At 42.9% G+C, this 27,444-nt stretch overlaps 1 protein-coding gene across 1 annotated transcript in view; it reads left to right on the top strand.

The window, feature by feature from the left end:
- The first annotated feature begins 11,848 nt into the window (after positions 1-11,848).
- The window catches only part of NCKAP1 (NCK associated protein 1), a 104,342-nt gene continuing 88,746 nt past the window's right edge, over positions 11,849-27,444 (top strand). The window contains exon 1 of the mRNA XM_058664698.1: positions 11,849-12,215. Coding sequence (XP_058520681.1) covers positions 12,108-12,215 — 108 coding nt within the window. The 5' untranslated portion in view covers positions 11,849-12,107. The remainder of the gene's footprint in view (positions 12,216-27,444) is intronic.

The raw sequence follows: 27,444 nt of genomic DNA, 5'->3' as shown, positions 1-27,444 counted from the left end.
ATGTGTCTCACCTTTTATCTCTGTAATCCTATTTTTCAGATGAAAATAAATCTGAATAAAATAAGCTACTAATATGGCTGATAAGATAAAGCTACTATGAAGGGTGGAGGTGATAGGGATGTTTGTATTTATGTTTTCCACGCCTGAGAAAGTAATACTTGTAGGAGAAGGACCCATAGTAGGTTGTTAGACTGGGAGTTTGCCACATGTTGTAGAAGTCAAGAGAAGAGGTATTTTGCTCTCAAGAGGATATTAACAACACTCCAAGACATATGATCATCTATTTGAAAACTTAACCAAACAGTGACTTTGTTCTGAGTCTCTTGCCACTGCTGCTTCCATTGCTGTGATGCTCTCCCACATTCGACAGCTCTTTCTTCCTCATCTTGAGTTTTGCTTCTTAGGAACAGAGCATGATTAGGGTATATTGGCAACAGATTTCCCAATGTGTTTCTTTAAACAGAGCAGCTTTGAGGGCTGAAAAGCTGGCTGGGTCTACTTTAGCAGCAGATTTCTGAGATTAAATTTACATTTCTGCAATCATTCTGACGCAGACTAACTGTGGCTTATGCAATATGCAGTAATAACAGGATATCTTTGAAATACTATACATTTCATTAAGGAAATGGTCAGCCTGTGTTATGTATACTAGTAAGAGAAAGGAATACATAGAGGAATGTCAACTTGCAGGCCATTTAAAGACTTTGTGGTAAACAGAAGTTTCCATTTCTTCCTTTGTACTACACAGTTTATTCAAGATGTACAATTAAAAAGCAGAAGGACAGCACATGCTCACTGTTGAGCCCAGCCTTGCCTTACCCAAGTTCATTAATCCTTATTTCCTTGCATCTAGCTCCATGTTCATGTCCTTTGATGCTCCTGGTAGTTTTCTTAAGTCTTGTCTTGTAATTTTTGCTTTCATTTTTATTTTTATTCATGACTTAACAATAAAAAGGATGTATTGTTTTTATTTACAAAAGAAGAAGAATATGAAGAAAGAAAGAAAAGAACACAACTGGAGTTTCATGACTTCAGGTTCCCCTTCCCACTTTCTGTTGAAGGTACCAAAGTATGGCAGTCAAAGGGAAGTAAAGACAGAATTTGAGTAATTGATCTACAATTGATACTGGGTCCTGATAAACTATTGATTGCAGAAGCTACTTTATTACTGGAAAGATTAACACAAGGTAAGCATTGATACAATGAGTAAAGGGACACATTTGACAGCTCTAGGTGATGCTGTGTAGAGTTTACCTTTTAAAATTTGTCTCAGGTTATGGGACCAGTACAATGTCATAGCAAGCTAATCCATTGCCGATTAGCACCAGCATCCTGTATGGGCACTGATTTGAGCACCAGTTTTGCACTTGTGACCCAGCCCCCTGCCAAAGGCAGCAGAGGATGGTTCAAGCCCCTGGGTCCCTGTTTGCATGTGGGATACTCAGAGGAAGCTCCTGGCTCTCAGCTTCAGATCATCTCAGCTCTGGATGTTGAGCCCATTTGAGGAATGAACCAGTGGATTTCTCTCTCTTATTCTGTCTCTATAGCTGTTACTTTCAAGTAAAAGTAAATATTCTTAAAAAAATTTAACCCAGGCTAAACCTGGATGCTTTAGCATATAATTATTTGAGTACACAGTTGCTTTACTGGTGTCTTTTTTAAAAAAGATAATTATTACAATGTAGTCAGGTTCTGAATCTGTGTATGGAGTTTTATATTATGTGATCATATCTGATCATGATCATGATGTGATCATGAGCTCTTTACACATTTAAGCATTTGTGCATTTTTTATGACTAGGATGCAAACATTATTAGGTTTGCATAGAGAAATCACTTCTTGGCCTTTTGGCTGAGATCAAGAGTAGATTTACACAGGGGTCTATGATCCAAAAGCTAATTAAGAACTTTACTAGCGTTGAGAATTAATGTGTCCTAAAAATACAAAAAATGAAAAGAACAAATGATTGCAGCTTGATTTTTAATTTTGCTTTGACTATTTGGGAGAGATGAGAAAGATGACCTGCTCATTTCATTTCTTTCTTCTGATTCATTCATGGGATTCAAGTCTATCTCAATCTCTTTTACAAAGATGAAGTAGACTAATTTTGCTATTTCCAAAATTATTTGCATAGCCCAAATTCTCTTCTAATGTTTGGAAGTGCTATAATTTGTAATGTAGCTATTGCATTTTTAACCAATTTAGCAATAATAGAACTATTAGCCTTTTAAACTCGGGTATTATGTAACATAACTATTCTTGAATTAATTAATTAGTATCAAATTTTAGAGGCAGAGAGAAAGCGAGTGGGAGTGGGAATGTGAGTATGGACCCATTTGCTGGTTTACACTTTATGTGTTATGTCCATGAGAATCAGGGCAGGACTGAGACCAATCCTAGAAACTGGGAACTCAAGCCAGATTCCCTCCACAGGTGGCAGGAAACCAACTCCCTGAGCCATCACCATTGTCTGTAAGGTTTGCTTTATCAGGAAACTGGAGTCAGGAGCCAGAGTCAGCTATCAGAGTGTCTTAGAAGTAGGCCAAATGTCCATCCTTAGTTCCTATTAAATTGGCTTACAAATGTTTACATTACAAATGAAACACTATAATTAAAGCATCACATGAGAAAGTATTTATATACGTGTATGTATATAGATATATTGATAGATCAACTTTGCTTTCTTACGTTCCTAATACTTAAACTGTCGAATTATCTACATGAAACAGGTAAGTAAACTGGTACCAGTTAGAAGCTGTGACTTCCCACTTTTTACAGACAAGAAGTAAGTTGTCATTTCATTTCAAATAGAGCACAAATGAAGATAATTTGGAATTGGAGAAAAACAAAAAGTAGTTGTAAAAAAATGTAAATAAATTCCAAGTCCAAAAGTTTGTGAAAAGGGCAATGATTTATAACAATTACAAATAGTATAAAAATGATAAAACTTTAATATGTAAATAATCAATCTAAATGGAACTGTGTACGTTCATAGTTTTAAAATAGAAAAAACAGGATTTTGCAATAGCAGATAATTTGTATGACAGTGGTTAAATAACATTGGTTTTTAATTTGAATAGAAATAAGAAATTGAATTTAAGTAGTAGAAGCACATGACTTACTGTAAACATTTAGATTTCTGTCAAGCTTTAACAGGAAAAAATTATATCAGAAAAGCTTTTAATATTTTAGAATAGTGTATATTACATAATGAAACAAATTAATGTCATTAACATTTACATATAATACAAACTTGGAAGTATAATGTTTATGGTGTGCCTAACATGAAATAGTGAAAAGGTCATCTTCAGAAATTATTACCTTGGGGCCTGGTGGCCGTAGTCCTCGCCTTGAAAGCCCCGGGATCCCATATGGGCACAGGTTCTAATCCTGGCAGCTCCACTTCCCATCCAGTCCCTGCTTGTGGCCTGAGAAAGAAGTCGAGGATGGCCCAAAGCCTTGGTACCCTGCACCTGCCTGGGAGACCTGGAGGAGGTTCCTGGCTCCTGGCTTTGGATCGGCACAGCACTGGCCATTGCGCTCACTTGGGGAGTGAATCATCGGATGGAAGATCTTCCTCTCTGTCTCTCCTCCTCTCTGTATATCTGACTTTGTAATAAAAAATAAATAAATCTTACAAAAAAAGAAATTTATCTGCGTAAGCCATTTTCATAACCTTTCCTTTCTTTCCAAATTTCATTAATCTCACACTGTCAAAATTGTTATTTTTAATATACCAAAAACTTATGAGTTGCTTAACAAAAAGAATTTTTCTATTACACTTTTGACTTATTTAATGTCTCAGCAGTAGTTAACTTAATAGATTACACCCTCTTAAGTCCTCGCCTGTATGCAGGCTGCTGGTTTATGTCCCAGCGGCCCTGCTTCCCATCCAACTCCCTGCTTGTGGCCTGGGAAAGCAGTCAAGGACGGACCAAGGACTTAGGACCCTGCACCCACACCGGAGATTGGGCAGAAGCTCCTGGCTGCTGGCTTTGGATCAGTGCAGCTCAGTTGCAGCCACTTGAGGAGTGAATCAGTGGACGGAAGATCTTCCTCTCTATATATATGCCTTTCCAATAGATAAAAATAAATAATTCTTAAAAAAAAGTTCTCTTGTGTCCCGAGACACCATTTGCTTGTGTTTTGCTTCTAACTCCTGTGTCACTTCCGGTTAGTCTTTTTTTACTGGCTCCACTTTATTTAGTCAATCCCTAAAAGTTTGAGTTCCTCAAGCTCTAGTCTGGATCCTATTTTTCTTTTTAAAAATACTCTTCCAAAATAACCTCATTTACTCTCATGGCTCCAAATATCACCCATATTCTCATGGTTCTCAATTTACCTGTCTAGTCTAATCTAGGTCTCTTCTTGGAAATTCAGTTTAATGCACTCAATAATTTCCAAATGTTCCACGAATGTTTACCTTTGAAGTAGACCGAAGTAAAGTGGATCATTTGTGCTCAGTTCCCAATATTGCCAAATTTCCATTTGATACTACAGGTTTTCTTTGTTTTGTTTTGTTTTAACTTATTTGAAAGGTAGAGAGAGAGAGCAAGCTTCCTCTGTCTTCTGGTTCACTTCCCAAGTGCCTGAGAGAGTTAGTATTGAGCCGAACCAAGGCCATCAGCCACACACTTGCACAAGGTCTCCCACGGAGCTGCATGGAACCAGGCATCAGCTGCCTTCGGAGGTGTGTGTTAGCGGGAAGCTGGATTGGAAGCAGCTGAAATTTGAACCAGGCAGTGTGAGTTCAAGTCCAGGATTTAACCTAGGTTTAAGTGCTGTTTCAACATCTTTACTTTTCTTTCTTTCTTTCTTTCTTTCTTTCTTTCTTCCTTTCTTTCTTTCTTTCTTTCTTTCTTTCTTTCTTTCTTTCTTTCTTTCTTTCTTTCTTTCTTTTTTTCTTTCTTCCTTCCTTCCTTCCTTTGGCATCTTGACACTTTTTTTTGTTTTCTGTTTCAACATTCTAATGTTTAAAACATGTATGACCAAAGCAAAAAGTTAACCTATGTATATAGATATAGATATAGATATATATAGATGTATGTTCCATTGTTAAATATTTCAAATACAATTCTAAAACAAAAACCCAAGTCTTTTATATTGGAATATTAAGTGGGAAAAATTAAAATGAATCATAAACTTAATTTTTTTTTTATTTTAGAAATTTCCCCAAATAAATCTGAAGGTCTTTAAATGAAATTGAATGGAAAGCTATGCGTGTCTTTAGTTTTGTAACGCTGAAGGAAATAACACATGTGAGTTGTGTTATCAAAGATCTGGCAGGCTATAAAATGAATCTAATTGGCTATGAATGGTCAAAATCAAAGCTGTAATTACTTTTTGAGCTTTTTTTTTTAAGATTTATTTACTTTCATTACAAGATCAGATATATAGAGAGAAGATGAGAGAGGAAGATCTTCTGACCGATGATTCACTCCCCAAGTGGTCGCAATGGCCAGAGCTGCGCCAATCTGAAGCCAGGAGCTCTTTTGGGTTTCCCATGCAGGTGCCCAAGGCTCCCAAGGCTTTGGGCCATCCTCAACTGCTTTTCCAGGTCCCAAGCAGGGACTGGATGGGGGGTGGAGCTGCTGGGATTACAACTGGTGCCCATATGGGATCTTGGTGCATGTAAGGCGAGGATTTTAGCCGCTTGGCTACTGTGCTGGGCCCCATCCAGAATTCTTTACTGTTTATGTTGTGATTAGACTACACATAGTGTTTAAAATAATTTTTTTATATATTTTAAAATTTCACTTGAAAGGCAGTGAGAGAAGAGAGACACTCAGAGAGCTCTTCCATTTTCTGGTTTGCTTCCCAGATGATTGCAACAACCAGGATTGGGCTGGCCTAAAGCAGGCAGCCAGGACTTTCTTCCCAGTCTCCCAGTGGGTGCAGTGGCCAAGGCCTTAGACCATCCTCTGCTACTTTCCTAGGCTGTAAGTAGGGAGCCGGAACAGAAGAACTGTTAGCGCTCAAACTGATGCCCATTTGGGATACCAGAGCTCCGGGTAGAGGGTTAACCTCCTATGCCATTGTGTAGGCCCCTAAAATAATTTCTGTAATGGCAATTCCTTGAACAACTCCATTAATTTTTTAATTACTCTGCCTGACCTCACAGTTTGACCAATTCTTTTATTCTTTATAATCAATTATGTCAGAATGTAGCAGCTTCCCAAAGGAAAGGTTAGAGAACAGATAAAACTATTGTCCCTGTATCTTTTATATTTTCCCCCATTATCTGCAAGATAAATTTGTTTATACTTTTCTAGTTATACTTAGCTAGCAGTGTCTAGATTACACGTCTGATAGGAAGAAAGAGGTTTCATTTGTCTTTATGACTACATGGAACATTACCTGTGACAGGAGTTTAATCCTGAGAAGCCACAGACATGCCCTTCATCAAGTTTTTTCTTCTTGTCTTACATTGGGAAGCAACAGAGGGCTGGCTCTGCTAAATCATTCTTTAAATTGAAGTTAAAGGGTACGGCGTGGTAGTCCTTGGCTTAAATGCGCCAGGATTCCATATGATCCCCGGTTCATGTCCTGGCTGCTCCACCTCCCATCCAACTCCCTACTTGTGGCCTGGGAAAACAGCAGAAGATGGCCCAAAGCCTTGGGACCCTGCACCTCTGTGGGAGACCTCAAAGAAGCTCCTGGCTTCAGATCAGCTGAGCTTCTACCATTATGGCTACTCGGGGAGTGAACCAGCAGATAGAAGATCTTTCTCTGTCTCTTTCCTCTCTGTAAAATATGCCTTTCAATAAAAATAATCTTTTTTTTTTAAAGATTTATTCATTTTATTACAGCCAGATATACACAGAGGAGGAGAGACAGAGAGGAAGATCCTCCGTCCAATGATTCACTCCCCAAGTGAGCCGCAACGGGCCGGTGTGAGCAGATCCGAAGCCAGGAGCCAGGAACCTCTTCCGGGTCTCCCACGCGGGTGCAGTGTCCCAATGCATTGGGCCGTCCTCAATTGCTTTCCTAGGCCACAAGCAGGGAGCTGGATGGGAAGTGGAGCTGCCGGGATCAGAACCGGCGCCCATACGGGATCCCGGGGCTTTCAAGGCGAGGACTTTAGCCGCTAAGCCACTCCACCGGGCCCAATAAAAATAATCTTTTAAAAAAGCAAGTGAAAACATTCTTCATGATTAGTAAAAAGCTAATTCTCATTCTAGTTTCTAGAGAAAGCAGAGTTAAAAGGAGCTGATAAAATAGTCTGTGGGCTGATGTGGTGGCATAGTCGCCTAATCCTCTGTATGCTGATGCCAGCAACTCATATGTGTGCCGATTAGAGTTCCCGCAGCTCTGCTTCCAATCAGCTCTGTTTCTGGCCTGGAAAAGCAGCTGAGACTGGCTCAAGTCCTTGGGACCCTTCAACTATGGGGGAGACCAAGAAGAGTCTCCTGGCTGCCAGATATCAGCTTCATATCTGATCAGCTCTGACCATTCGGGTCATTTGAGACATAGACCAGTGGATGGAAGACCTCTCTGCCGTTCCTATCTCTGTGAAATCTGCCTTTCAAATGAAAATAAGTAAATCTTTGAAAAAAAAGTAGATGGTGTCTGTGTCAAAGGACAAATGCGGCATTATGTTAGCTGTGGAGAGCAAGGTTTGTTTATGGGACTATTCACCAAGATTTAGATAGGGTTACGGGACTTAAGGGACAGGTTAAGGGATGTTCAGAAACGTGAAAAAATGTAGTGTCATTCACAGGTCTTCATTTTACAAAAGCCAGCATGAACTTTGGAGTTAAACCTGATAAGGGATCCCAGTTTCTGCGGGTGTGATGTGAGTAACCTGGATAAAACAACTTACCAGCATTTCAGTTTCTTCATCCGTGAAATGAAAGACAATATTTTAAATAATTTTTGAAAGGTAGATGAGAAAATGTAACTCAGCAACATCGGACATGTAGCACGAAAACCCAATAAATATTAAAATTCAATCATTCATTTATTATTTCTAGTAGAGATATTATTATGTTGGCTACAGAAACTGTTACTCAAGATGAGATCTGGCTATGAGTGAAAAAAATACCCAAAACCAAAGGAGCTAAAAATCAAAGATTATTTCTCCCTCACCCAAAATGCAGCTCTTGCCAGGCCTGCTATGACAGGCAGTCTGTGCTAAGGCACTCACAGACATCTTTGTGTTTTGCTGTACTTACTGTGTGACTGTCGCCTTAATCGCCCAAGGTAGTAGCTGCTGCACCCTTGGAGCAGTGCAGTATAATGAAGGAAGCCGGAAAGAATTAGCAAAAAATAGAGCAGCAGCAGCAGTCCCTTAATGAAGGTCCTTGAAAGTTTATATCCTATTGGCTAGATCATGGATCATTTGGGCACACCAAGCTGCAAGGGACAATGGGAGATGTAGTTTTGGTTTTTCAGGAAGAAATTATAGGCGGATACTTAGAAGTTTGTGGGAAAATGGAATTAAAAGATGTTTATTTTGATTAAAAAGTTTTGAAATCTACGTATAGTTTTGCTGTGTGTGTGATGCATACTCTCTTAATTATGAAGTTCTTTTATTGATGCAAAATGTAGAAAAATCCAAGTATTGTGAAAACTTAATTTACTCTGTTTTCCTAAAAAAGGAATACCTCCTATAACACTCTAGGCTCACTGTTCCTAAATTTTACAGTACAAGTTTGCTAGTGGGACCAGTATCTACAGTCTTCTTTCTATTGGATATACTGAGGTATAAGTACCTGTAAGAATTCAAACTCATGTGGGAGCACAACAGGTTCTCTTGAGTAGGAGTGTGTTCACATTTATAGCATTCTCTGGTTTTCTCTTTACAGCAGTTTTTTTTTTTTTTTTAAAGATTTTATTACTATTGGAAAGCCGGATATACACAGAGGAGGAGAGACAGAGAGAAAGATCTTCCATCCGATGTGTCACTCCCCAAGTGAGCCGCAACGGGCCGGTGCGCGCCAATCCAATGCCAGGACCAGGAACCTCTTCTGGGTCTCCCACGCGGGTGCAGGGTCCCAATGCTCTGGGCCATCCTCGACTGCTTTCCCAGGCCACAAGCAGGGAGCTGGAATGGGAAGTGGAGCTGCCGGGATTAGAACCGGCGCCCATATGGGATCCTGGGGCTTTCAAGGTGAGGACTTTAGCCGCTAGGCCACGCCACCGGGCCCTACAGCAGTTTTTAAAAAGCTAGAATATGTGAATCCACGCTGACCGTTTCCTGTCTGGTTCTAAGCTTTCCTTGTTGTTCATAAACACCTTGCTAGGTGGGACACAAAGATTAGTTACTCCTCACTAGGGTATTAAAGATTTCTCTGCACACCCCTCCTAAAACTGTTCTACGCATCAACTGTTGACATATGCCTTGTTAGTTATAAGCCAGTTTAGACTATCCTAAAATCTGCCAAGTTAGGCAAAATTATGCTTAACACTATAAACGGCTAAATACTAAAATGAAAATAGACATGAGACAGCTGAATAGTATCCTTTAACCATTTTAAGGTGTATAGCAGTCGGTTCTGTATATAAACAAAAATTGAAATGTTAATGAAGTAGCCACAGGATGTGGTTAAGAACTTACATTTTTAAAAATATATGTTGGTTACTCAATAGCATGTCAATTAATTCCACAATGTTGTAAATTGTTGTTGATGTTATGTTGTGGCTTTAAATTGATCGGCATGATATTCTGCCAGCTCTGCTTTCAGACCAGAGATGATCTCCCCAAGAAACTGTTGAATTGATCTGGACAATAACATGCTGGACTCTATGCATGGTACATGCTTGCAATGGAAGAATCATGACTGGATTTGAACTGTAATACTGCAACAAGGTGGAGGGGCACGGAGAGGGGTTGGGGGAATCCCAGAGCCTATGAAACTGTATCACATAAAGCAACGTAATTAATAATAAAGAAAGCTAAAATATGACAAAGTTTTTCATTTGTAAGGTTGTAATTCTGCTTCTAAAATTGGCATGTTTTCCCTAACAGAGCAGGCCTTTTGGCACCTTCCCATTTTATCTGGCTATTCTAGCATATCTCACAGCAACCTGTCCCTCGCAGGACTGCAGATCTGTGCCTCCTATAAACCAAAACACTATTACATTGGAGAGCAATCCAAAAATCTCTCCACCAGATAACGGCCAATGCTCAAAAAGGTCACCACTCTTGAGGTGTTGGTACTAACATATTTTTAGGCACAAAGAGTTTGAGGTAATAGAACTCCATGTACAGAACCTGAAGCACAATCACAGGATTTGTTTAGGATCGTTTCTAGGGGGGAATAGCAGTCTTTCCAAGGTCCCTTCGGTCGAACACATCCAGCCCACTCTACTCTCTCTGTTGTGATATTGAAACGAAGATTTCTGTGAGCAAAGGGCCTCCAAAAAATATTTTAGAAGCAATTATTACAATTCCTTTTCTTTTTTAAAAAGATTTATTTATTTTTATTACAAAGTCAGATATACAGAGAGGAGGAGAGACACAGTGGAAGATCTTCTGTCCAATGATTCACTCCCCAAGTGAGCCGCAACGGGCCGCTGCTGCGCCGATCCAAATCCGGGAACCAGGAACCTCTTACAGGTCCCCATGCAGGTGCAGGGTCCCAAAGCTTTGGGCCATCCTCGACTGCTTTCCCAGACCACAAGCAGGGAGCTGGATGGGAAGTGGAGCTGCCGGGATTAGAACCTGTGCCCATATGGGATCCTGGGGCGTTCAAGGCGAGGACTTTAGCAGCTAGGCCACGGCGCCGGGCCCTACAATTCCTTCTCAAAAGGTATTTTTGCGAATCCATTGAAAGCTTATTTGATCCTTAGAATTATTTCCATTGTAGAATATTTTGCCCTGAATTTAAAATGGATAAATATAAAAGATGAAAACATCTGAAAAAAGTACAGCCAAGAACATCAGAGGGGGCTGAGTTCTTCTGGGTGTAATTTCTCTCCTCAGTCAATTACGTAAGTCCTCGATTTGTTCATTTTTGGAACCACTTCTAATGTACTTGACCAGAGGGAGTAGCCTTGAAGTGCGGTTGAGCAATTGATCAGGGGTAAAGAATGAGATAGCAAAGTAGCTTGTTTCCAATAGAGTGAGGTTTGGGGTGGAGGCCTAGGGGAGGCGGTGGGGAGTGGACCGGAGTAACCCTTCATGCATGGAACATTGTTTTCTCTGTCACATGTCACTCTATTAGTGTCCGTACCGGATGGGTGCCTGTCCTCGATAAATTTCAGAGCCTGATTATCTCAGAAACTTCAGCTGTCCTCACTTCCGACCTCCTCTCTCTCACACACTGGCTTGAGACCGGGGGAGGAGGGCTGGGACCCGGGAGTTGGGAGAATGCTAAGCTCGCCTAGCTGAGCAGAACATCTGCTGTGTTCCGCGGGAGCGTCTGTCAGGCAGTGGGAGGGAAAAAGCGCTTGGAGCCTCCAGCCCACTCTTCAGGCAGAACTCGGCCGAAAAACACCCCCGCCCCCACCCCGAGTTTTTGCTGTTTGCTTTAGTGGGGGCAGTGCGGAAAGGCAACTTTGGGGAACTTGACGGACAGAGGTGTGGGCAAGGTGGGAGTAGGCGAGGGTGCGATCCAGGCCGCTCGCCGCTTAGGGTGGCTCTTGCGGTGACCGCAGCTGACCGGTCCGGTCCAGCGCCGGGCCCCCAAGCGCCTGGCAGGCCGGGCGGGGCGGCCCAGGGCCCGCGGACCCGCAGTTCCTTGTCCGGCCTCGCGGGGGCGGCGGCGTGGTCGATCAGGTGACCGAGCGCTCGTCTGGGGCTGCGGGAAGCGGCCTCGTTCTCAGCCGCCGGAGACGCCGCCGTCGCCGCCACACCTAGTGGAGGAGCGGTGGAAGGCGGCTCGCTGGGGGCTGGGGCCGAGCGCGCCGGGGGGTGGGGACGGAAGGGCGGCGGGCGGAAGGCAGGAGGAGACAGCCGGGGCGCCCGGCTGCTGCGGAGAGGAAGGGGGCTCCGAGGCGACCGCCGCTGCTCGCGGAACCGGGGCGCGGGGACCATGGGCGCGCTCCCCTGAGGCGGAGGTCGAGGGCGGGCGGGGCGGAGGCCGGAGAGAGGGTGCTGCGCAGGCCACGGCCCGGTGACCGAGCTCCAGGCGGCCGGCGGCGGCACCAGCAGCACCGGCACCATGTCGCGCTCCGTGCTGCAGCCCAGTCAGCAGAAGCTGGCGGAGAAGCTCACCATCCTCAACGACCGGGGCGTCGGCATGCTCACTCGCCTCTACAACATCAAGAAGGTACGCACGGGCCGGGGAGGCCGCGGCGGGGCTGTAGCGGGGCCCGGGAGGGATGGAAGGGCAGGGCAGGCCCTCGGGGTGGGGGGCGGCGGGCCTCGCCGAGGGCGGACGTCTCGGCGTCGCCGTGCCAGGCCCGGCCCCGGGTCGGCGGGACGCGCCGCGGCCTAACGCCGGCGCCCATCCCTGTGCTTCGCCGGCCGGCCGGCCGGAGGCCGACGAGAAGCCATTTCCCGGCGCCGAGAGATCGGATCCGTCGCCGGGCCCAGCGCGGGATGAGGGGCGCCTGGGGCCTTGGCCGGAAAAAAGGCGGGTTACGGGTGGGCGAGAATCTCCGGGGGCCCAGGAGAACAGGAGGTGGAAAGGACTGGGGCGCGATGGCAGCCGGTGGCGAGGGAGCACACCCCACCTTTGCATTTTTTGGTGTGTTTGAGTGTTGGAATGTGGGCCGGTGAATCTCAGAGCCCTAGCACTTGGGCACTTTATTTTAGATTGCTAAATGAAAGCCAGTTGAGGGCTTGTTGACAATTGGGATTATTTCATTTTGAGAGTGGAGAGGAGGGAGAAGCGAGGGTGGAAGCAATTTTCTTCTGAATTACTTGTGACTCACTAGAACAGGAATAACAACCTTCTCTTCCCTCTGCACTCCTCCTCTGGGTTTTCTCAAGCCCTGAGAGTCTCAGAACATCATCTCTTAAGAGTTAGGGCTGTATACAGAATGAAAGCTCAACATGTTGCGTCGTTCTTGCTGCTTTGAAGGGTAATCTGTTGATTTGGGTAGTGTAAGTAATGGGCCTGTTGAAAATTACGTTACTCCCGGCAGTTAAGGAGGAAGCCTGGAGTTAAGAACAGTAAATGTGAAAACAGGACATCAGTTGGTTGTTTTAGGAGCAACCCAAAGTTTTCTTTTTTAAAACAGAGTTTGTAAGTTTTAGATAATTTAGTAAAGAAAAAAATAAAGCTTTTGGGCTTTGCAGCATGCACTTTTTGTCATCCTCAGCATTACTTTTGTTTGCTTTTTAATGTATCGCAGGTATTACCTTTCAGTTTAATCCTAGCAAGATTCTAGGTTGCAAATTAGGGAAGATGGTTTTTCTCAAGTGGTTCTAATAGAAAATTGTTGTATTTTGACAATTTGATGGAGGTACTTTATTTCTCCAGAGAAAGGCCGTCTTGGCTTAATAATGATAAATTTTGGATCATGATAGCCATATTCCTCTGGCTGCACACCTGATTGTAAACATGGATTGGCTTAAACCCAGGGCAACCTGGAGAAGAATTGTAGCATTCCTGTTCAGTTTGTTACATTTTGTGTCACAGGAGCTCCTTTTCGTTACAAAGAAACCCTCTGCCTTTCCCAGGGAGCCTCCCTCATACTTTTTTGTAAGTTAGAAATAATTTAATTTTATACAGTGTTTCTCACAGGTTGCGTTGACCTGAACTTTTGGGTGAGATTATACAGCCTAAACTTGGAATTTGGTTCAAAACAGAGGCAAGTCAAACGTTACTAAAAGTTACCAGGCCTGTGGTATTTGTGGTTAGAGGAAATGGTTATGATGGTTTCTAGAAGAGGAAGTGAAAGTAACATCAAAAGTGATTTGGGTATTTGGCCAAAATACCTTTTTTTAAGCACTGACTAAACATTTTTGTAGCATCAGTGCAATCAAAAGTTAATCTCCTGGTTTCATAAGTAATATTGAAATAAATTATAGGTATTTAAAAGTTACAATTTCAGTTCACTGCCTTTTCTGAAAAGCCTACTTTTTCACTTCCTGTTTTGAGAAACTTAAGGCTCCTGTGTTTTTGAGAACTGGTGAAATTTAAAATACGTTAAATGTGACCAATATTGTATCCATGTGTCACCTATTTTGAGTTACTGAAATATTTCAGCACTTGCTGTGTATTTGTGGTTCCTGAAAAATACTCTTCCTGCCTCGCCTGATTTTGTATTTTCTCTGTGCAAGGACAGTTTAATTTATTCTTGAAGTAGTAGTTGGTGTGTCAAGCTTTAAATGCTTGAGTGCCTTGGTTAGGCCTGATTGAAATGAATGGATTACATACTCTGTGTGTTTAGTTTTAATAATTATAATAGATTTTGGTTTGTTTTTCATTATGTAAGTTTGCATATGAATTCATCAGCTAGATTTCTGATATTTCTGCCTATAGGATTATCATGTAGGGCTGTTACATCTTCCAGCTGGCTAGGGATTGAAACATTTGTTCAAATACCTTGCCAAAAAGTGAGTAAGATCTATTCACCATGTGTTTAAAGAGTTCAAGCTGTATGCATTCTTATGACATATAAGCCACATGATCTTTTCAATCTCAGTCACTTGTAGTTTTCAAAACAGCCTCTGTCTGATATTACCTGCCTGACAGTTATCACATCTTTATTCATGCATGCATGCATTAGATTACCAACTAGATTTGATTTTCTGTTCTATTTTAGCTGGAAGTACAGATTGAGTATCCTTTATCCAAAATGCTGGAAACCAGAAGTCTTTCAGATTTTGGATTCTTTAGATTTTGTAATATTTGCCTAGAAGTATATATGTATATAATGATATATATTGAAGTTGTGACCCAAACCTAAACACGAAATATCTGTTATGTATAAATGTGTATATATGTGTGTATGTATGTTTATGTATATATATGTGTATGTACATATATGTATGTTTTACAGCTCACTTAAATGTGGTTTTATGTGATGTTTTTAATGTGCCTGTGCTTTGTAGCCTGTCACATGAAGTCGGGTGTGGTATTTTCTGCTGTGGCATCAGAAAGTTTGGGGTTTTAGGACATCTTATTTGGGTTTATCAGGGGACTGTAACGTGACTGAAAAGGGATTTTTGGGTTTTTAAGTGTTAATGAGCAAAAAACACTTAAATCTTCACAAGTTGTAGGGAATTTTAGGGAACTTCTAGTTCAATTCAGAATGTAAGGACATAAATGGACATTTTTAAGGAAAAGATTTGAGGGCAGTGGGTAGTTTTATATCTAAATTTGTTTAATTCCTTGGGTTTTCAATTTTTATTGAAAATGTTTTCCCTTTAGCAGACCCAATTATTCATTTACATTATAATTTTTAACATTTTGTTAGGCTACTTTTGTGACTTATGAAACTAGCATGGCAAGTGTTAGAATTAAGAGCACAAGCCTAAAGTTAGAGGAGCTGCGTTTCAGTCTTCATTCTTTCATTGAGAATTCTATACCATGGGGTAGGTGATTTGACTTCTCTAAACTTCACTTACCTTTGTCTGTAAAACTGAAAATTAGCTGTGAAAGGAATGCTAAAGTCTGTTGTTGTTCTATTTATGTTATCTTTGTAAGTTCTTTTTGTACTAGTAGAAGTTACAGACCATTTTAAGTTGCAACTGAGTTTGTTGTGGTTTTCATTAATATAAGAATGTAATGTCTGCTTATGAAGATTAAAAAACTGGGAAATATTTGAAAATTTCTCCCACACAAACTTCTCCCCAGTCTTCGAAAACTACCTAGTTTGCCCTGTACTAGGCAAGCATTATACTGCTGGTAGAAAAGCAACTAGTAGCTGGTGGGCTTTCTGGGTCTGGTTAGGGTTAAATTTGTGTTAACCATACTGATAATGGCAGCATGGTTGCTATTCTTTTTTTTTTTTTTTTTTCTCTTAAGATAATTGGGTAAGGCAGGGAATGCTGGGCCACCCCTTAGTCAGGGTTGCTATAGATTGTCCAGTGAAGGAGGTCTGGGGACATATGCAGCTGAGGGCATGTTTAACAGGGAACAAATGACTTCTTGGGTCTTCCATGGTCCAGGCCACCGCACTTTCAGGTAGGTGACGGAACTGAGATGGAGTCATTTAAAGGGGGAAAACTGCAGGGCATTTTTGGGTCAGGCCAAACCTGTCCACGTGGGAGATCTGGGCTGGGCTAAATACCATTGCTTGCCACCTGCTGGCACACACAAAACCTGGGGCTGGGGGGCATGCCTGGATTAGTTAGGCTGTGCTACCTGCCTAGTAGTGTGGGAACAGGGTGGACCACATCAGACTGGACTGCAGCACCTACCAAAATGTGGAAGAACCAGATCTTAGGGCAGATTCTGTAGGGAAATTGTGGGCTCACCTCTGAGGGATGGCAGCACCCACTGCTTTATGTGGAGAGCTTGGGGTGATGACAGGCAAAGCCGGGCTGGACCGCAGAACTCACCTGACAGGAACCCACTTGACACTGCTGGGAGCAAGGCCTGGGAGGAGGGCAGGCTGGCCCAGAATGTGGCATCTGCCGGCAGGTGCAAAGGCCAGCACTGAAGGCAACCAGGTTTAGAAAGGTCCATTCACCTGCCAGCATGGGATCCAGGGTTGGGAGCAGGCCTGGTAGGGAAACTTGTGGAACTTCTCTACTAGGCTGTAGCTTTAATTGGGGAGCACAAAAGCTGGGGCTAAGAGGGCCAGGACAGCTAAGGCTGCAGCACTCAGCACTTGTTTGGGCCCGGTCTGGCGACAGGCTTGGCTGGGCCAGACTGCATAACCCACTGGCACGAGAGACAGCCAGGATGGGGTGCAGGCCAGGCTGGGTTGAACTGCAGCACCTGCAAGGTTACATGAGTGCTGGGGGTGGGCCAAGCTGGGCTAGCTGCAACACCTGCTAGCCAGAGCTGGGACTGGGGGCAGGCTGGACTGAGCCAGGCTGCAGCACTTGTTGGTGAATGCTGAGACTTGGGGCAGGCCAAACACCTGTTGGCACATGCAAGATCTGGGACTGAGAGTTGGCCTGTAGGGGAACTTTGGAGACTCCCTTTCTGGGTTGCTGCTTTCACTGGTGAGTGTGAGAGGTGGGTCTGGGGATGGACTAGGCTACCGAACCTGCTGACACAAACAAGAGCCAGAATGGGTGCTGGACAGCTGTGCTAGGCTGCAGCACCAGCTGGCAAGTGCTGGAATTGGGTGCGAATCCTGTCAGCCTGGACTGCAGTACCTGCTGGCAAGCACAAGAATTGGGACTGGGAATAGGCCTGGCAGGGAAACTGTGGGCAGTCCCCTGCTAGCCTGTACCTATCACTGGTGAGCACAAGAGTCAGGTTTGGGGGCAGGCCAAATTGGACAAGGCAGTGTCACCTTGTCAACATAGGTGAGGGCTGAGTCTGGGGCAGGTTGGACTATGTTTGGCACCCTTGGGCATGCATCAGAGCTGGTGGAATGTGGGCTCGGCTGGACTAGGCTACAGCAGAAGCTGTCACACACAAAAAACCGTGGCTGGGGATGCACCTGATAGGGTTGTTGTTGGGATTGCCCAATCAGGCTGCAACACCTGCTGGTGTCTGTGAGCACTGGAGCTGTATTGGGGTGGCTGGGCTGGGCCTCAGTACCTGTTGTTTTGTGTGAGATATGGGGTTGGGCTGTAACTGACCAGGCAGCTGTATCTACTAGTATGTGTGTTGGCTGATGCAGGTGACAGACTGAATCTGAACCTGCATTGGCTGCACACACAGAGTCAAGTCTGAGTTCACTCCAGAAAGGTTTCTTGGCAGTGTCCCTAACTAGACTACTGGTCTAAAACTCCAGCCACCTGGAAAATCACAGGATGTGTGGCCAGTCCATGGAGTACATGTATTGGGACTGCGCCTCTGTTGCTGATGACTGTGTGGTTGGTAGTCAGGGTGCCTGGATGCACATGGGGCAAGAGACAGCCAGCTGATCCAGTCCAGCAGAGGATGTGAAGTGCCAGAAGATGAGAAGTAGGAAATGTTGGATAACTCTACTGGTCAAGTTTTCCAGAAAGCGTCCGGGTCTGTGTTTGCAGTAAGGTGGACTTGATCAGTGCATAGACCTTGGATTTTTTCAACCCTGGTGCAACAAAGCTGACAGCTTGACAGAACTATCAAAGCCACTCAACACCCTTGAAACACACATCAGGGTCTCTAAGGTGTCATCAAAAGACTGTCCTCAGTCCCTGTTTGCTGATGTAGTTTGGCAGCCAGTAGCTTAAGCACAGGAGGAGGAAAAAAAAGCGAACATTTGTCCCACCTACATTCCTCCATATCTGATCCTCCCCACCCTAATCAGTGCCCACATCTCTCTCAACTATATTAAAAAAGAAAACAAGATTTTAAAAATATTAAAAAATTCTGTAAATTTAAGGTAGTTTGAGCAAGTTTGAATTTTTTTTTTTCATTTTGTATTCTTTTTTGGTTTTAGTGTTTTTTCCCCTGTACTGTCACTAACATGAGACTGATTTCTGCATGGGAAAGATCTAGTTAGTACTTGCATATTTTCCCTTTTGCTTAATTACTGTCTCAAACCTAAAAAGAAGAAAGAAATCTACTTAATATTACGCACTGTTTTTAAAAGCATATTCTTGGAGTTTCAGTGCACTGATTCTTCTTATTTGGTCAGAGGAGTATTTTTCTTTCCCTTCCCCTATCCGTGTAATCCTTTTCTCATGATTTGGATAAGTGTATTTCTTAAGGAAAAAATTAACAGAAATAGTGTATAAACTTTAGTGTCTAGCTGATACCTCTTTCTCTAGTGAAGAAAATGGTGCTTGGGAAGTGGGGAGTGCTGAGGAGATGGAGGGGACTGGCTTTAGTCTTGTCTTTTCAGTATTGCATTTGTCTCCGTAAGGTATTTTTTCTGTTGATCCACCAGGAGCAGAGAAATATTTTGGGACTGGATGGTGGCGAGTTGCATAATAACCAGTTTTATCAAAATAGGATATTTTTCTCTTCCAGTAGGGTTTCATTATTGAGTGCTTTAGTCATCCATTAGTGCAGCTGAGTTTAAATAACTATATATTTTTAAAGAAATGCTGTTATGTTGGCTTGTAGGCTTATTTTTTAAGGAAGCAGCTTCCAAAATTGAGAGTTTGATTTTTCTTGTTACGCTGGATGGTAGGCTGTGGAAATGCAGATCTTTAGAAGGTGCTTAGCAAAGATAAATTATTTTAATTTTTCTTTAAAGATTTATTTATTTTCATTGGAAAGTCAGATATACTGAGAGGAGGAAACAGAAAGGAAGATCTTCTATCTGCTGATTCACTCCAAAGTGTGATGACTAATGGAGCTGAGCTGATCTGAAGCCATGAGCCCCGAGTTTCTTCTGGGTCTCCCACACGGGTGCAGGGTCCCAAGGCTTTGGGCCATCCTTTTGACTGCTTTCCCAGGCATATGCAGGGAGCTGGATGGGAAGTGAGGCTGCCAGGATAGAAACCAGAGACTATATGGGATCCTGGTGCATTTAAGGTGAGCCACTAGGCTACTGCACCGGTCCCTATTTTAACTTTTCAAGTAGCATTGGTAAATTATTTACCATATGCTTCCCTTATGAATTGTCAATTAATTTTAAATGTTTGCTTTTTACTTACTTTTATCTACTTGAGTGAAAGAGCTAGAGAGAGGAAGAGTGAGAGAGTGATTCACTTGATCACTTCCTAAATGCCCACCACAACCAGATCTGGGCAGGCTGAAGCCAGGACCCTGGAACCTCGTTTAGGTCTCTGATTTGAATGGCAGGGGCCCAAGCACTTGAGCCAAGCACTGCCTCCCAAGATGCATCAACAGGAAGCTAGAGGTGCAGCTGAGAAGGTGGGAGTTGAACTTGCATTCGTAAATGGGGTATAGTTGCCAAAAGCAGCAGCTTATCCCACTGTGCCATAAAACTCACTAAGAATGTTTTAATGATTACAGAGGAAGGGCCGAGTGTGATTCCCTAGTGGCTAAATTCTTGTCTTGCACGCACCAGGATTCCATATGGGTGTCCTAGCTGCTCCACTTCCTATCAAAATACCTTGCTTGTGGCCTGGGAAAGCAGTCAAGGAAGGCCTGGAGCCTTGGGACCCTGCACCTGCATGCAGACCCGAAAGAAGTTTCTGGACCCCAGCTTTGGATTAGCTTAGCAAAAGCTGTTGTAGCCATTTGGAGAGTTAACTGGTGGATGAAAGATCTTTCTGTCTCTCCTTCTCTGTAAATCTGACTCTCCCCCGCACCCCCCAAAAAAGATTACAAAAGAAAACATATTTCTTGTTAAAACTCAAATATAGTATAACATGTGACTTAAAAAATTTATGATCAGCCCATCTCCCACTCCAAAAAATAAGCTAATTATACTTACATTCTTGTCTATACAAATGCTAATGTACATAAATATTTTATTGTTATGATTAAATTGGGTGTGTTCTGTATGCAAAAGTAGAGAAACAATGCAGTACACTTTATATATAAATGCAGTTAGTAAGAGTCTATTGTTTCTGTACTTACATATAAAGAAAAGGAATGGTCATTTTTAAATTTTAAAAAATTAATTAATTAAAATTGTGCTCCTATTTATTTGTTTTCATTTTATTTGAAAGGCAGACATATGGAAAGAAAGAACTGTTTGCTTGGCTGATTCACTCGCCAAATGACCGCAACAGCCAGGGCTAGACCAGGCATAAGCCAGCAGCCTGGAACACCACCCAGGTCTTCCTCATGGGTGGCAGGAACCCAAGTACTCGACACATGGTGTGCAATAGCAAGAAACCAAGAGGCCAGTGCCTGAGTCCAGCACTGGTGTGTGGAATTCAGGCATCCCTAGGGGACCTGACACTTGGGATGGCATGAGGGAGGCTGACTCTTGGACCCGTTGAGATGATGTTGCAGCATGCTGCACCTGTTCCTGGGGTCAGTGGGCAGAATGGCTTGGGTGCTGCAAGCCATCTTAACTCAGCTAAAGCAGTGACCTCTCCCTGAAAGCACAGCCTTCAAAGGGAAACCCTGGGGAAGCATTCCAAGCAGCACTAACAACCCAAGGCTGCAGGCTTTCCTGCCTCCAGAGACACCAGTGCTGTGCTGACCCCCTACCATCTATAGAATTCCCCCCCCAGACTCCAGGCAGCACCTGGCTTTCTTAAGGTCCTAAATACTTCCTATCTCATCACTGTTCTGTGACACAATCCCCTCCAAGCCAACCCCCAGGACCGTCCCTTCCCAACAGTTTCCCTTTAGCAGCTTCCCAGACCTCATTCTCTCCCTCCCACCTGCAGGGAGAGGCCAGATGAGAAAAGCACAGAATGAGACATTTCCAGGCAGTGGACTCCTCAGCAGGGTCTTCCTCATCTCAGTCCCACTTCCTTCTTCACTGGACTCTAGCAGTAAAGCCCACACCACGGTTACCCTAGCCACTTCTCAAACTTAGTCTTGCCACCACCACATGGAGACTCAGGGGGCCTGGGCAGCCACAGGAGGACAGGCGCAGCAAGCACACTCCGGAAAACGACGCTGAGCTCTTGCAGCCCACCCTTCCTGGCCTCGCCTTCCTTACCCAAGTGGGGGATGCCCATGCTGGGGCAGCCGGGCTGTAAGACGGCCGAGCGGGACAGCAAGTCCTTGTATTCATCCAGGATGGAGGCCATGGCTCCTGACCGCCGAGCTTTTTGCCCGATGGAAAGCGAGGGCTCCCCAACTTCTGACAGATCCTGGGAACCTGGCACAGCCTCCTGCCTTTAAAATCCTAAAGATCTCTCTTTCTTTCTCTCTCTCTCGCCCTTGCCTTTAGGGCAAGAAGATCCGATGGGGTGCTCTCCCCCTTGAAGGTGAAGTGGTTTTGCACTCCACTTGTAGCCCCTAAAGGATCATACGCTCCTGTCCATTGAGCCGACAGCTCTGAATGGTCATTTTTTTTTTTTAAAAAATTAAATGGGAAGGGGGCTTGCATCATGGCTTCACAGGCTAGTCCTGCGAGCGCCAGCATCCCATATAGGTACTGATTGGTGACCCTGTTGCTCCACTTCCAGTTCAGCTCCCTGCTTATGGCCTGGGAAGGCAGCAGAGGATGACCTAAGTCTTTGGGACCCTGCACCCACGTGAGAGACCCAGAAGAGGTTCCTGGCTCCTGCTTTCAGATTGACTCAGCTCTGACCATTGTAGCCATTTGGGGAGTGAATTACTGGATGGAAGGTGTTTCTCTCTGTGTCTGTCCTCTCTGAAAATCTGCTGTTCCAATCAACGTAAATAAATCTTTAAAAAAAAAATTAAGCAAGGAGAACAAATTGGAGAAGTGTGTCAGTATTCAAAGTTCTTGTTCTTTCAGGTTAAGATGATAGAAAATGAAGCTCATATTCTTGATTTTTTTTAATAGTTTGCTAATATTAGGTAAAATTAAGCAGTAATTTTGGCATATTTTTAGTGAATGTTTATTTAGTATTTATTAAAACTAAAGAGATTTATTCCTTCAAACTTTCTGGTTCACTCCCCAAGTGGGTGCAATGGCTGGAGCTAGGCTGGTCCAAAGTCTGGAGCTGGGAGCCAGGAGCTTCTTCTGGATCTCCCACATGGGTGTAGGGGACCAAGGTCTTGAGCCATCTCCTGCTGCTTTCCCAGGCCAATAGTAGGGAGCTGGATTGGAAATGGAGTAGCTGGGACAACAATCAACATCTACGTGGGACACTAGTGCTGCAGGCTGAAGCTTAGCCTACTGTGCCATGGCCCTCACTCCGGCCGGCCCCCTTCCAAGTCTTCCTAAACCAATCATTCAGTAGGAATACAAATAGTTGGGGTATCTTTTGATGCTTTTCCCAGGAGCTAGGTCAGAAATGGAGCAGTTGGATCTTGAACTGAGCACCCCTATTGGTTTCTGGCATTGCTAGCAGAAGCTTTACCTTCTATGCCACTGTGCAGGCCCTGAATTGTTCTAAAGTTTGGGATGTAGGTACTTATTTTATAGATAAAGAAGTTGAATTTTGGAGATACGAAATAATTTGCCCATGGTCAGAGAAAAGAATTTGGTATCTTCCTTTTCTAACAAAGTCTGGGCTATTTATTTCTGCCATTAGATTTATAGTTAATATTTAAACTTTTATGATAGACATTTATTCTTTTTCTTTTAGAAAAATATTCATTTATTTTTATTTGAAACAGATTTTTTTTCAAACAGAAAGGGAGAGACATAGATCCTCCATCTGCTGGTTCACTCCCCAGATGGCCTAAACGGCTAGAGCTGGGCCCATATGAAACCAGGAGGCAGGAGTCTCTTCCTGGTCTCTCACATGGGTACCAAAGCCAAAGGAGTTTGACCCTCTGTTGCTGCTTTCCCAGACATATTATCAGGAAGCCAGCTTGGAAGTGGAACAGCTGGGTCGCAAACTGGCACTTGTATAGCTTGTTCAGTTCTGGCAGTTCTGAGAAAATTAAATGATTCCTTAGAAATGACAAACTTCATAAACCACTTTTAGTTTGTAAGTAGTTGTATTAATTTTCCTTTACTACATAACAAATACCTGCGAAGAGCAATTTAGAAGGGAAGGTTTATTTTGGTTGGTAGTTGGGAGGTTCAGAGTTGAGGATCAGCTTGTTTTGATTGGTTCGGGCATATGATGATGCCAGAAGATGGTGAAGGAGATGATCAGACGATGAGCTAGGAAGCAGGCAGAGATGCAGGCAACTTTCTCAGCTTTAATATCCGACTCTGAGTACTGTCTTCTGAGGGCTAGCACCCAGTGACCTGTAGACCTCCCTTTTGGCTCACTTCCCAGATGCTGCAATTAGGTCAAATAATCACCCTTAATTAACATTGATCTACTAATTGTTAATTACAGACTTCAGGTAATGCATGTGTGTGCTTTTGGGAAGACACTGTGCAAACTGTAGTAGTAGCAGTATTCATGTGCTAAAATCAAAGGAATCTCTTTTGTTTAAAGAAAATAAACTAAGCTTGAAAGTGTTTTGTTTTTAAAAGATTTGTCTTATTTTATTTGAAAGGCAGAACTACAGAGAGAAGGAGAGATGCGATATTCCATCTGCTGGTTCATTCCCGTAATGGTTGTAATGTCCAGAACGAGGCTAATCTGAAGTCAGGAGCTTCTTCTGGGTCACCCAGGTGCTTTCCTAGTCCCTAAGCAGGGAGCTGGAGAGGAAGTGGAGCCGTGGGAACACAAACTGATGCCCATAGGGGATTTCAGCATCATAGGCCTTGGAGCTTTTGCCTACTAATCCATGTCGCCTACTCCTGGAAAGTATATTCTTCTCTCTTTCTGTTTAAGATTTATTTATTTTTATTTGAAAGACCATTTGCAGAGAAATGGAAATAGAGATCTTCTGTCTGCAATTGTGCTAACTGAACTAAACAAGGCTGAATTAGAACTGGTGTTCATATGAGATGCTGAATGCTGTAAGGTGGAGGATTTGTCACTGTGCCAACCCCAGGAAGTGTTTTCTTACTGCATAACTTATTCTAGATATCTATATCCCTGACTTTAATAAAACTACATCTTTAAAGCTGTTTGTTATTGCAGTCTGTCTCAAATGTTGGGGATTTCCTTGTCATGCATTACTCTTCATTTGTTAAAAGTTTGTTGATATTAGACAAACAAATACATTATGATGAAGACTCTAGTGTCAAGTGTTTTGAATTTTAGTAGGGATGAAACGTGTATAGATAACTAAATGTAGTTAGTAAGTAGGAGTCCAGATGTCCTGAGAGGAGAGTTAAAAATCCAATTGTGAGAGTGTAAATGAGTTATATTTGTACTTGTTTCTCACATTACAGACAGGAGCTTTAGTCAGATGTTGACAAGAACTAGCCAGACATTATTCCAGATTCCAGAACTTTTGTATGATAAAATACATAAGATGTAAAATTATACTATATCTTGGCATTTTCTTAAATGCATGGTGCCTCTAAACTTTTATATTTTTAAATGTATATGACACACAAATATATATTTTCATTATAATTTTAATTGTAAAATTTAATGTGCTATGTCATATTTTTACATAAATTACATTATATATTCATAGCATATCATAAATATATTTAAATGGCAAAAGAGGAGGTCTTATATCTGCTGGTTCATTTCCCAAATGGTCATAGTATCTGTTGTAGAACTGGTCTGAAGCCAGGAGCTGCTTCAGGTTTCCAATGTGGATATAGGATTATTTTCTACTGGTTTCCCAGGTTAAAAGCAGGGAGCTGATCAGAAGTGGAATAGCTGAGACTAGACCTGGTGCTCGTATGGGATGCTGGTGCCACAGGGCAGAGGACTGGTTTACTGTACTACCATGCCATCACCAGTACTTTTTAAAAAAATTTTTTAAAATTAATTTATTTTTTTAAATGATCTTACTTAGTTGATCAGGGTACAAAGGGTCAAGGGCTATAGGAAAGTGGGTAATACCGTTGTTTCTACACTAATATCATTTTTTCCCCTTTATCTGAGGTCAGGGGAGAAACAAAGGGAAAAGTCCGACCCATCACCAGTACTTCTGATGCTGTATTGTATATTTCACTATTTTAAAAAATTAGAAAAGAATAATAGGAAATTATTTTTACAGGCCATATATAATTTCAGTGTATAGATATCTTTTTTTGCAATTTATTTGTTTATGTATTTATTTATTTATTTATCTATTTATTTTTTTAAAGATTTTATTATTATTGGAAAGCCGGATATACAGAGAGGAGGAGAGACAGAGAGGAAGATCTTCCATCCGATGTTTCACTCCCCAAGTGAGCCGCAACAGGCCGGTACGCGCCGATCCCCGATGCCAGGACCAGGAACCTCTTCCAGGTCTCCCACGCGGGTGCAGGGTCCCAAGGCTTTGGGCCGTCCTCCACTGCTTTCCCAGGCCACAGGCAGGGAGCTGGATGGGAAGTGGAGCTGCCGGGATTAGAACCGGCGCCCATATGGGATCCCGGGGCTTTCAAGGCGAGGACTTTAGCTGCTAGGCCACGCCGCTGGGCCCTATGTATTTATTTTTTACAATTTATTATTTAAAAAAAATTTTTTTATATGTCCTCTGGCCTGGTGGTGGCTCAATGGCTAAATCCTCACCTTGCAAACACTGGGATCCCATATAGGTTCTGGTTCATGTTCCAGCTGCTCCACTTCCCATCCAGCTCCCTGCTTGTGTGTGGCCTGGGAAAGCAGTTGAGGATGACCCAAAGCTTTGGAACCCCTCACCTGCATGGGGGACCAAGAGCTTCTGGCTCTTGGCTTTTGAGTGGCTCAACTATAGCTTTGCCGGCCCTTTGAGAAGTGAACCAAGCAGAGGATGGAAGAGCTTTCTCTCTGTTTCTTCTTCTCTCTGTAAAAATCTGCCTTTCCTATAAAAAGAAATAAATCTTAATAAATAAATATTTTATTTAACATTTATAATTTTACATGTTCTGTTGCATTAAATCATCAGAATTTTTTTTTAGATTTTATTTATCTTACTTGAAAGTTTTACAGAGAAAGAGCAAAATTTTCCATCTTCCGGTTTACTCCAAATTGTTGCAGTGGCCAGAGCTGGGCTGATCCAAAGCCAAGAACCAAGAGTTTTTTCTGGATCTCCCATAAGGGCAATCTTTCTTTGTTTTTCCAGGCTATTAGCAGGGAACTAGACTGGAAGTGGAGCAGCTGGAACTTGTACTAACATCCATGTGAGATGCCAGTGCTGCAGGCAGAGGCTTAGCTAGCTGTCCCACTCTACTGGCTTCAGTCTGTTTTTTTTGTTTTGTTTTGTTTTGTTTTTCTTAATTTATTTCTTTGAAAGTAGAGTTAGAGAGAGAGAGGAAGGTTTTCCATTTGGCTCACTCCCCAGAGCACTGCAGTATCGGGGGTTGTACCAATCTGATGCCAGGAGCTAGGAGCTCCTGTGGGTGGCAGAGACTCAGATGCTTGTGCCATCTTGTGCTGCCTTTCCCAAATGCTTTGCAGAAAGCTGGTTTGGAAGTAGATCAGCCACGACTCAACTGGCCAACATGGCAAGCAGTGTTTCAACCAACTATGCCACAATGCTGGCCAGTAGTTTCCCCTTCTCCTTTTTTAAATCTAAAAACTATGTTAGAACATTCAAAGAGAGCATAGTTGCAGTTTTGAGAGCTGGAAAATTATGTATCTAAGTTTTAAAAATCTATTTTATATCTTTTGGATTGTGAAATTACAGTGTTTTATATAGTATGATAATGAAAATATTCTCAATTAGGATGAAGTAAAAAAAAGTGTTAGGGAGAGCTTTTAAAATTCTGTGGTTCACCAGGATCTCTGAGCGGTCCGCAGAAACAGAAGAACAGTAAACTTCCTTCGGGACTAGGGAGAGGAGCTTTCTCTGGTCCTTGCCTGCTTCCAACTTTGGGTCCCCACCCCCTCTCGTAATAACCATCAGGAGCGCTCCAGAAACCCATCAAAACAAACAAACAAACAAACAAAACTAGAATAGATAGAGAACAACAAGGAAAGCTTAGAAACAGACAGGAAACGGTCAGCGGGGATGCACTTATACCTCACTGGGTGGGACA

Source organism: Ochotona princeps, chromosome 5, assembly GCF_030435755.1.
Source record: "Ochotona princeps isolate mOchPri1 chromosome 5, mOchPri1.hap1, whole genome shotgun sequence".
Taxonomy (NCBI): Eukaryota; Metazoa; Chordata; class Mammalia; order Lagomorpha; family Ochotonidae; genus Ochotona; species Ochotona princeps.
Note: the sequence above shows the minus strand (reverse complement) of the source record. Positions and strands in the feature narration are given on the sequence as shown.